Source organism: Stegodyphus dumicola, chromosome 12, assembly GCF_044657685.1.
Source record: "Stegodyphus dumicola isolate Sdum_Otavi_A_Nest chromosome 12, ASM4465768v1".
Lineage (NCBI taxonomy): Eukaryota > Metazoa > Arthropoda > Arachnida > Araneae > Eresidae > Stegodyphus > Stegodyphus dumicola.
In genome coordinates, this window is record NC_140779.1 from 111,406,725 (window position 1) to 111,419,189 (window position 12,465).

At 34.5% G+C, this 12,465-nt stretch overlaps 1 protein-coding gene across 6 annotated transcripts in view; it reads left to right on the forward strand.

Annotated features, from left to right (window-relative positions):
- Positions 1-12,465, forward strand: part of ZAP3 (protein) — a 207,186-nt gene that overhangs the window by 39,443 nt on the left and 155,278 nt on the right. For 5 of the 6 annotated variants that reach the window (XM_035355227.2, XM_035355223.2, XM_035355224.2 and 2 more), the window contains exon 2: positions 3,818-4,051. The exons of the other annotated variant lie outside the window; for it this stretch is intronic. In XM_035355227.2, the coding sequence (XP_035211118.2) occupies positions 3,818-4,051 (234 nt within the window). The remainder of the gene's footprint in view (positions 1-3,817; positions 4,052-12,465) is intronic. 6 annotated transcript variants of the gene reach the window in all.

The window sequence follows — 12,465 nt, forward strand, 5'->3', positions numbered from 1 at the left end:
ATATATTTTAAATTTCAGTTTTTTGGGAAGAGGGAACAAAGTAATGAATTAGATGCAATTGCTTTTTATTAAATATTTTTGTATTGGTGTTTTCAGTTATATTTAGTCATAAATGATGACTAATTCTACTGAAATTTCTGCTTACCCTAGTGCAGCTGGTGTTGCTAATATTAATTCTAGTTTTAATACGACTCATATTGTAGAGGATAAGAATATGTACTAATATTCCACCTATTATGACAAAGCCTAGAGAGGGATTTATATTTTATGCTTTTCTAAGGTTCTTAAGGGACGAACTACCTAGTTGCAACTTCTATGGCTGTCTGAGTGGTGAATTTTGAAAGTTCTACCCCAAGATGCTGATAGTCACTGTAACACTCAGTCAGTATTTCTTGAATAACGATGTAAAGCACTATGTAATCCACCACAAGCATAAAATGCCTGTTAAGGTTCTGCTGAGAGGTCTGCCCAATACAAGTATCATTACTGAAACTTTTACTGAGAGAGGTTTTACTGTGCACAAAGTTGTGCAGCTCACAAAATATCGTACCAAAGCTCCAATGCCCCTTTTCAGGTGTAGTAAATGTCTACCGCTGATTTGGCATGAAATTTATGACATGACATATCTCAATGCTCTTTCAAATTAAGGTTGAAAAGTATGTCACAAAGAACCAGGTTCCCCAGTGTCACATTTGCCTGAAATTGCATCATTCTTCTGAATTTTGGCTCCCAGGTGCGTAAAGTGCGCTGGGTTCCACAGAACTGGTAATTATGATCACCAAGGGCTTGTGGAGAATCCCAGGTGAGCGAACTGTCTTTGTCTGCATATTGCGTCTTATAAGGGTTGCCCAAAGTTTCCATCAGCTAAAATAAAGCAAAATTTCTTCCCTAATCAAGCCAGGCATCAGTTATGCACTAGCATTTAAGTGAAAGACTGCTGTTCAGGAAACTCGAAATGACTCTGTTGAGTCTGATACACAAGCAGCCATCACCATTACCCCCACTCAAGACTCTGAAAGAACTCCCGATGCTAGTGAGTTATCCTAGCTTATACATGTCCTAATGGGATTTTGTTGAACTTATGGCAACAACCTAGCTGGAATTATTAGAATTTATAAAAAGCAGAATTAACAATATCAAAAATATACTAATATTATAGATAAAATGTTTGTACTGTATGAAATCCTCAATGAGGTTGAAGGACTTAACATCCTTAATTAGACTAGATTCTCATACCTGTTACACTGCTATTTGTTCTCTTTGCTTTGAAACTGGCCTGAGTCTTTTTTGTACTCTGTCTGTTGCAATTACTCATACTTCAGCTTGTTATTTCTATTTTTGTTTTACTATCCACATGATGTTCTGCTACCTTAGGGATCTACTCACAGTCTTTTAGCCTTACAGCTGGCAGTGATTAGGCTATGTTTCAAGTTTTTGTCTTCTTTTTACACATGTTCTATTCTGAACTGAAATTTTCATCTTCATGTTCTTAGAAAGTGGCATATAATTGCTCACTATTCCTAGGTATTCCTAGGTATCTATTCTACAACTGGTCACTTGTTTTACTTTTGAATTGCATACATGTTCCGAAATCGCTGAAATGTGTTTGGTCTAGTGATAGCGTTTATGTGCGGATTCCCGTTTCAGCGAATTCTTTATCTGAGCTGAAGTGTACGATTTATAGTCACTCTATCTTGCATAAAGGTTTTGACTTTTACCTTTAAAGTCCAGTACAACAAAAGTGTTGAATATTTCAGACTATTGAAGATCTGTTACTGACCTCAAATATTGCTCGAAAACCTTCGCTTCAAAATGATCAAGGAAATGCTATTTGTGTGTCCATTTTAGATAAGTGCGGCAAGAAATCTTATAGGACACTTTGGAGTTTCCTTGGCTGTTTGCTGTGAATGCAGTCTGGTCCCTTGAGATGTAATGCCTTGTTACCTTGTAAAATTTTCTGTGACCACGGCACATCCATTTCCATTACGATAAGAAAGTTTCTGTATCAGTTATATGCAAATATTGGGCTTAGGTAAATTAAAAAAGATAATACAACAAATATTGTCTATATTCCAGAGGGGAAACTGTTAAGTATTTTGATGGAGAATAAAACATCAGTCTTCGATAGCAGTTACGGAAGCATTTTCAACTATACGTGAATTAACAAGCTTTTGGTCTTAACTGCGTTGAGATTTCTAAGCATTTTTACCTTGAATCAAGTAATCACTTTACTGACATCATGTGGAGAAATTAATCATAGGAAAATTTATATAAATCATTGCTAATGAAATTGCTAATTAGTGCAAGTGCTCTGTTGCTTTAGTTTATATAGACCAACTTCATAATTAATATACTTCTGGCAAGGTGATGACTTATAAATAAGTATGACTTAGCTGCAACACATGCACTTGTTTGCAGTGCTGAAATGCACTTTATATTTCATTTGATTTCATAATATTTTAGAATACAAAAGTAAATATTTAACATTCCATTTTAGGTTTGTCTTATCTATTTATTATGTCTTCCCCAGCTGTTTACTGTATTTTTCCGTATCAGAATTAGGGCCTAATTTTGTTTTCTTAGGACTGTTCTTCCTATCCCTTGAACAGCATATATAAAAAGTCACTGTTGTCCTGATAATAAGAGCTGTAATAAGCTTTAAATGATAAATGATAAAATTATAAATAATAACTTTTATTGTCACCTTGCATATTACTTTCACACTTATTGATCATCTTGCAGATGCTTCTAAAATTTAAAGGCGTGTTTTCTTTATCTTTTCATCAATTTAGTCATGGTATATTGAAATCTAGTGCCAAGACTTGGTATCTGTTGCCTCTCGATAAAATTAATTTAGATTAAGCATAGTATCTTAATTTTTGAAGTAATTCCAAACTTTTACCAAAATTTAAATTTGTTGTATGATAATGGTACATGTGATTGTGCATTACTTGTGGTGCTATTTTGTGATTGTTAATGAATTAATAAAGTCATGTGGCAACTGACAGATTCTGTAATAATGTGAATTCATTGTTAGTGTTCAGGGGCCAAGAGCTTTCAGATGTCGATGAAAGGTTATTCATCCAGAGAATAAAAGATAGTGGAAGTACTGCAGGAAGCACTGAACCTTCTAAATGTATGTTAGCTGCACATAGGGAGGGGGGAAAAAAACCATGAATAGCTGAGAGCAAAAGACCCATTCAGAATAACTGAAAGTGAAAATTAGTTTGCCAGTCTGCTATTTGGTGATTGAAAGATTCATATTATTCAAATGTTGTTTTTTAGTCTATATGTATTCTTTTGAAATTGAAAAAATAATTATTCTTTAAATTTTGTCCTATGAATAATAATATACTTACATGTGTGACCAAGGAATGAATTTCATAATTATTGTAAATAACCAGAAACATTAGCTAAGGAAAACAAGCTGTTGTTACCAGAATAATAGGAACCAACAATTATGGTTAGTTTGTAGTTAAGACTGCTGCTCAGAATGTGTTGTATAAATTGAATGGTTATATATTTTGATATTTTAATACAAAATTGTGACAAACTGCATATTAATATCTCTGAGGCTATTTTTACTTTTTCAACCAAGGAACCTTTTTAATACTGATAAAATGTTTCATAGAGCGATTTTATCCATATTAGTGTTTTTTGTTTAGTGTCTTTGTTTTGCTTTTATTTTTGCAAGGTAGAGCTGAAGTATCAGATTTTTTGAAGGGTTTTCATATGCAGATGTAATCTTTAAACCAGTTTTTGTTTCTGGAACTTTTGTGTGTATGTGTATAAGTTGTAAATATTTGTTCTGTTTTAGCTTGTGCCAAGTGACAGTTCTGAATTAGAGAAGTTAAAACAGTTGAAAGAGCAGGCACAACAGTGGAAAAGTCAAAACCTTCAACAACCTGCAGCTGCTTCATGGCCGTATTCAACAGCTGCTTCTAATGTTTCACAAACTGCAACTGCAACCACTGTCACTTCATCAGAATCATCTTTCAAATCACATGCAATTGCAAGTACAAATACATCTGATCCTGGCAATGCACAACAGGTTATTATTGGAGTATTCTTTTTGTGATTTTTTTGCATGCTGCTGTCTTGTCAGCTGATAAGTTTTCTGTACAAAATTGTGTTTTGATTGCACTACATGTGGGATGTATGTGTTAATTCTTTTTTTGTGTCCTCTAATTCACAAGAAAATCTTTTTGAGATTTGATATTTGTGCTCTGCAAATTAATGAAATAAACATTGGAATGATTTGAAAGAAATTTTACATGCCATATTTTCTTGCATATTGTTTTACCATTACATAATTTTCCTTGAGCATTTTACAATACAGTTTAGAAGCTTTTGATTTATTTGCATTATTTTGTACTACTTGCTGGACTTGCACAAGAATAATCAGTTCTTGGGATTTCTTGGAATTTTTTGCAGACAGGTAAAGAATTTTTAACAGTCATTTGTTAGCCTGTCATTTTTTGGCCTGTGATCCACATTACAACAGGATAAAGGATTTTGAAGGAGTAATCTGTAATTTTCTCCTTCCTTAGTAGATTCTTTTAAAATTTATTGTGCTGAACTTTTATCTTGAAAGTGGAAATTTTCGTTATAAATTACACAGTATATCATGAAATTTTGCTTTTAACCATAATTCATTCCAACCTATTATTTGAAGGAGAGTGGGAAAGATTTTGATTAAATAATTAACAGTAATTCCTAGTATGTCTAATTTATGCATGTTGGTTAACAGTATAAATTCTTCCTTTACTAGAACTGCAAAACTGGTATGTGCTGAATATACAAATACAGATGTAAAGAAAAAGCAGGGAATTATGTGAATAAATATGATATTCAAATAAAATTTAAAAAAAAAATTATGTAGGCTAGTTGATGGTTAAATTCTTCCTTTACTCCTGCTACTAGAACTGCAAAACTGGTATGCGCTGAATATACAAGCACAGATGTAAAGGAAAAGGAGGGAATTACCTCCTGAATAAATGATATTCAAGTAAAAATAAAAAAATAATAATTGGGAGAGGGGCAGAAATCTGAACATTTAAAAAAAATCTCAAAGTTCTTTTGATTCATAATTTGTCTGCTTATTCACTAAGGCGTTGTTTTAACTATTTAAGAAATAATACTGTAGATTAAGGTAAATATGAATGGTGTTCTGATATTTAAAATAGTTTATTTATAGAAAGTTATTTAGAGTGTTCTTATGTGGGACAACTGTGTGATTTTCATGATGTCTAATGTCAATATTAGTCATAAAAAGATCTTTATATATACAGTCGAATCTGCTTAATTGGACCACTGGATAATCAGACAAGCCACTTTTTCGGACCGAATCCTAAAGAACTGAAACAAATCCTATATACATAAGCCTAATATTATTCGCTTATTTGGACCAAAACTCTGTTTAATCGGACCAAAAAACGTGAGAGCCAAAGGAAAACCAATGGGAGGTGAACACGCGCACCATTTTCTTTGACCTTTATTAAAACAGCGCTACCAGTAGCCACCAGTGAGGATATTGGTCCCACTGGCGTCTCCTCCGATTTTCTAGGAAATGAACAATAGAGTGTCCCGCTCCACCTGAAAAGTATTACCGCCTGTCATTCATGATTAAAGTTTACATGAAAAAGCTATCATTTCACCATCCTTTTGGGATGATTTTAGTGCCAAAGCTTTGAATGTCGAGTATTTTAGCTCCAACTTGACCTCAACACCTTGACCCCGAAACACCAAGGTTTCTTCAGATCATTTTAGTCTGTAAACTGTGTGCATGTCTTGTCTCCCCTGCCAAAATGCTCCGACAGGACTTGACGTTAGCTGAAAAAATTGGTTTCCTGGATAGGATCAAGCAACAACCATGAAACACTAGTCAGCATCGGTTGGTGGAAATTACCGGATTGGCAAAAACTACAATTTCATGCTTGATAAAACAAGAGAATGGACACAATGTGAAGGATGAGCAGGAACTTCCAAAAAACGGAAGTGTGAAGGCAAGGATCCAATCATCGATCAGGCCCTTAATGAATGGTTTGCCATTGTTACTGGACGAGCTGTGCGAGTAAGTGGCCAAGTGTTAAAATGCAAAGCAGAAGAACTCGTTAAAAAGCTGGGCCACAATAACTTTAAAGCTGCGGACAGTTGGTTGTCTCGATGGAAATCTAGACATGACATAAAATTCAAGAAAGCACATGCCGAGAAAGAAAGTGCTGACAGTGCAAATGCTGAAGAATGAAAATCAACAAAACTACCCAAGAGACTGTGGGCTGTATTAACCCCTTAACTGCCGCGGAAAACGCACAAGATTCATTCCCCAGTGCCATGGTTTTTCACATATCCGCGCGTAGTTATGCGATTTATTAGGGGGAAAATAAGAGCAAGTTTTACTTTCACAAAATAAACAGTAAAAGAAAAAAAATGAATGCACAAAATTTGATATTTTGAGTAAAAATATAATAAGATGTAAGTATAATAAAAAGGATGTTTTTATAATAAAAAGGGTCCATATAATGGGTTTTCGATCAATTCATTTTTAGACCAGTAAAGTGTAATATCATGTTTCAGTGTTATATACCTTGTGAAATCAGTATGCCTATAAAAACATATACTTCTTCTGAATTGGTTGAATGCCACGATATTGTTCTTGATTTTTCGTTTGCAAGGTGTTGTTAGTTCATATACTCGTCTACAAAACGGTTAGTTTCAGTAGCAATATAAAGCATGAGCAGTTCATCAAAAAATAATTCAAAAAAGATAAATGGGTTTGAAATATCCCTTATATCTTTCTTTATTCCTGGAACCTACTACAAAAAGTAAACTAAAGACACAGAATAAAAAAAAAATACGTTTTACTCAAACAACACTAGCCAATACCACGCAGTCATTACTTTCAGCACTTTAGACACGTCCCTCTCTTCAATTTCTCCCCACACTTCTCTGAAATAATATCCTCCTTCACATACTTCGTCAAGGTCATTCTGGTGTTGCATTCCAAAGGTTTGCGAAGAATTTTACGGGTAGCACCGCAAAGCAACTGATAGTATTTTGGAAGGGCGTATATATACGCCCGGGGCAGTTAACGCATCGGCTGAGCAAGGCGTATATATACGCCCACGGCAGTTAAGGGGTTAACATGATACACCGGATGGCTCGTTAAGTTACAAACATGTTGCACTCTCTGGCTCCAAAAAAGCGATGGATCGCGTAACTGTCTTGTGCTACTCAAACATGTCAGGAACGGACAAGAGGAAGCTGTTGGTTATGGGAAAAAGCACTAAGCCTCGCTGCTTTAAAGAACTTAGGAGGGCAGTTTACCAGTTGTGTATCGTACGAACAGAAATGCATGGATGACCTCTGAACTTTTTAAAGAAGGGCTGAAGGATTGGGACAAAGAGCTACAATGCCAGTCGAGAAAAGTGCTGCTTCTTCTTGACAACTATGCAGCACATCCTCATTTAGATTACTTGATGAACGTCCAACTGGAATTTCTACCTTCCAGGACCACAGCTTTGGTCTAGCCAATGAACATAGGCATCATCAAAAATTTGAAGACCCTTTATCGTGCAAGGTTGGTTAATTACGTCCTTGAAGCAATTGAAGAAGTTTGCTGACCTCATCGCCAAAAGCCACCGAAGTCAGTGCAAAGGTCAACATCTTACAAGCAGTTACATTTGTGGCTGACAGCTGGCAAAAAGTGAGCAATGAGACAATTCAGAACTACACGCGAAAGCATCGGAAGATCAAGAAAGTGATGATGATGATGTCACTAATAAGTTGGTGCAAGTGATAACAGAGGATGCGAGAAAATGCATCGAAACTTTGCGTCGGTATTTCATGCAGGAGGGAAATGAAGGCAGTCCCATTACTGCATTAGATGTTTGTGGCGATTTCATTCATGCTAAATCCGTCAATAAAACATGTCAGGTCACATTAAATAAGTTCCTCAAATGTTGACTGGAACTTGGTAAGAACTTGTTATTATTATACTTCACATGCTGTCATGGAGATTGTTTCTTCCAATTTATTTCTAAATTAATTTTCACAATGAAAAAAGTTCAACTGTAGTTCTTGTTTGTACATGTACGTTTGCCATATGTGTGTAATTACGCACAATAAAGGTCATAATTACATTTTAGTACATGATTTACATGTGCATTTACTGTTTGCCACATATAGCACGTCTCGTCTTACAACATAGGACATGTTTATGTAATCGGACCAGTCAGTTATTAGGACCAAAACAATCGCTTTCCGATGTGGTCTGATTAACCGGAATCGACTGTATATGCATTCTTGAGGGGTATATTGTGATTATAGATAATTCTAGTATGCTTTTGCTGTAATTATTAATAATTGCATTCATAATGACTTAGATTCATATGAATAATTTTTGAAATATGCACACATACAGTGATGAATATTAAAAAGTTTTTTTTTCTTTTTTTTTGCTGCTGCTTTTAATTTTTTAAATTATGTCAAGCCAGTAATCCATCTTGGCTGGATGTCCACTGACTGAGTGGGTAAGATGCTGTAGGTTCTGAAAATTTCAAGGATTGTCATGGCTTTTTTTATACACTGACGTAAAAAAAATCCTGACACCAAGAGAAAACATTATTGAGTAACAGAATTTTGACAATGCATTTATCTAGATAAGGTATTTAGTTGATTAAATTCTGTAGATAAAAGGTTAATGCAAGCACAAGAAGAGCCATTTCAAATGTGAAATGCTGGCATATTATTAACTGGTGTAACTGCCAGAATTTTGAATGCAAGCAGGCAAACATGCATGCATTGTGTCATACTAGCATCTGATGTCAATTTATAGGATAGAGTTCTGTGCTTGTTGCACTTGCTCGGTCAGTACAGGGGTGGTTAATGCTGGTTTTGGATAACACTGGAGTTGTCGTTCAGTGATTTCCTATATGTACTCGACTGGAGAAAAATCAATTCAGCTACAATAGTGGTATGAGAGCAAGTGTTATCCTGTCCCCTGAATGCTGTTTATGAATGTCAGCAGAACAGGTTGAATCACCAGACTGATTTACAAATTTGCAGTCAGGGCATGAGGGATGACCACAAGAGCACTCCTACTGTCATACAAAATTGCTCTCTAGACCATAGGTCCAGTGTGTCTAGGCTGCAGACAGATTGGTTGCAGGTGCTCAGTTAGCCTCCTTCTAACTAACACACGACCATCACTGGCACCAGGACAGAACTGGCTTTTATCAGAAAACAACAGATCTCACTCCATCCTGTAATGAGCTCTAGCTTGACATCACTGACTTTGCAAACGGCAGTGGTTTGGAGTCAGTGGAATGCACGTTACAGGGCATCTGCTTTAGCTTGGGAACTTGGTTGTTTGGGGGATGCCTTGGATTGGCCTTCTAGTAAAAATTTGTAACAGCATGTTGTGTTACTACTGTGCCAACTGCAGCTTGAATTTCTGCTGCAGACACAACACGATGCATAGCAGCCATACGCAGAACATGACAATCTTCCTTTCAATAATGCCATGTGACTGCCTGGAACCTAATCTTGAGCCAGTACCTTCCCTTGGCCACTGGTGCCATCATGCACAGTGAATACATTCCTGCCAAGTCTTTCTGCAATATTGCGGAAAGAAAATCCACCATCTCATACTTTTTCAAACTCCCCGAGCTTCTTCGTCTTTTTAGGCGTCATAGGCATTGTTGACTAACATCAACTCATTATCTCAAATCTCAATGCTAAATAATGCTCACAGACTTTACAGTAAAGCAAACCTGATTTGCATGTTCATAGTGAGACTACTGGCACCACACTTAGAACGAAATTTGAATAGATGTCATCTTTCAGATGTAATAAACACGACTAACAAATTTCGATTATCTAACACAACTCTTTCTTGGTGTTGAGATTTTTTCCCCATGAGTGTATGCTATTTAATATAGATCTTGTACTACAAATTCTTCCAGAGAAACATCCCTTTTAAAGAAGATAAGCCTTCAGTGCCCAAATAATAAGACTTGGAACTAGAATGCATTCTGTTAAACATTGTTGTTAAAGAAATATGACATTTCATTTTGGCTTATTGTTGATTTTGTGAAACATATTTTCCTTTTCATTTGACATGTAGTAGATTTATATACTTTTAATAGGTACAGAGTTACACCTGAAAATCTTTTCAATCATTTTGAATAGGTGTAATGATATGAATTATTGCTATTCTATGTAGTCATGAGGAATATATAACTATAAAAATCTAAAATACAGTTGTGCTATAAATATGAGCCAGAGCTGAGGCTTAGTGTCAGATTGCTCTTTCTATCTTTTTAATTGGTGGTAATAATAATTGAACATGTAGTTCTATAAAAGCTCTGAAAAAGGAGAATTTCGACTAATTTTATGTTCGTACCAGAGAAAAATTTATTTCTATTATTTATGTTTAAATTTTATTTTGTTTAAGTAATGAATAGCAGCCAAGATGTTCAGAAATGAAGATGGGCATTATTATAACAAATGCTAGTAGGCAAAATATTTAATTACCTTAAAGTGGAAGGGGGGAAAAAAATTAATGCATAACGAAATTCAGGTTCTAGAATTTAAAAAGAATTGAGGATCCTTAAATTTAACAAAGAAATTTGTCCGATAGGCATCAGTTTATAAAGCATTGAATATCTTTCTTAATTTGCTTTATCTCTACAAGTGCTGTACTTGATGGATCTGTACTCAGTTCTCATGGCAAAAGAAGAAACTTCATTCGAAATATGCTGTTTTATGATAAAAATCCGAAGATGACAAAAGTGCCTGTGGTACTGTCACAGGTCATGAAACATTGATATATCAAGTTTGAAGTAAAGAAAAGTGAGAATGTGAAGATTCCAGAAATAAGGAATCTGTGCCAAAAGTTTGAAGTGGTGGTGGGGGAGAACTACTCTAATTTCATTGCTTTTGTAATCATGCAAGATACCTGAACAGTTGATGTAAACTGGTATGTAGGTATTTGTCTTACTAAAGCAGGGGTTTCCATTGGGGGCCTTATAGATCTCCTGAGGGTCGATACAATTTTAAAAAGGATAAGAATGATTATTGGGAGGTCGATTTGAATATGCCTTGGCAGTTGATCGGCAATACAAAATAGTGTGTTAATAAAATTGATACTTATTTGTTGATATAAAGCTGCATCATACAGTAAGGAAGAAATCATATGAAATAAAACATAAGTAAAATTGTTTATTGTATTTTTAAAATCTACAGTATTTTTTAAATATATACATTTTTTATCACCTTTTCATTTGACATGTAATACAGAAAATACAATACAGAAAAGTAAAACACAAGAAACATTTTTAAAAAAATTGAACTCAAAACTTAAATGGAAAACAAACTGGTTGGATGTTTTTGAATGAGGTGATTAAAAAATTAAATCAGTGTAAAATTTAAGCAATTTTATGCCAAATATTAAACAAAAGTCATCAATACATCAAATGTAGTCATTAATTAAAAAATTGAAATTTTGTGTAATTGGAATCTGTGACATTTTGTCTCAAAAACATGTTTATATTTATAAAATTAAAAATAATAATGCTATAAAAAGTAACTAAACAAAGTCTAATAAACCTTTTTTTCATACTTTTAATGGAAGTGTTATTCGTGTTATAATTATGTACACTGATACTGCATAATGAAGAAAACCATTGCTTTAAAAGAGTTGGTTGCAAGAAAAGGTTGGGAATCAGTTTTCTACTGTTCTAAGAAGTCATGTAAAAAATGTCGCAATTGTTTCTCCATCATAACAATATATTATCCTATACTCTTTCCAAAAGAATAACCTTCTTGAAGAAATATAAAGTAAATGCCTTTTTTTCTTTGAATTTTGCATATTCTTCAACCTGTCCCCATGGGACATTTTTCTGTCTGCATAGATACAATTATCTTTTCCAAGTTTTGATGGAAAGCAGGGAGAACTTTCATGTAATTAAACTGTTACTACCATATTTATTCAGTAGAAATGTAGATTTATTTTCTATTCTTTTTGGTAGATTTCTGTAACCAAATTCTTAACTTTTATTATGTATTTGGGTATATTATGGCAAAAACAATTTGCTTCTCAGAAAGGCTCTGTTAATAGGAATCTGGTGATTTTATTAATACAGTACAAAGTCTGTAATCTGGACGTCCATTATCTGGAATGATCTATAATCCGGACCTCAAAGCCACAAACTTTTTTTGGTATCCTTTACGCATGCGTGTAATGCGTTTGCGCTTGCGTTTGTGCGTAATGCATTTAAGCATGTGCATGCACTTTGGGAGTTTCCAGATATGTTAAAAAATGCTTGGCATAATTTATGGCCGGCTGAATATTTCATTGTGAGGCCAATGAAGATGATAGCCCCTAATTTGAAGGTTTTTTAACATCGCAAACTAAAGGTGAAATTTTCCAGTTATTGGATTTTGTAAAGAAATGTAGAGAAG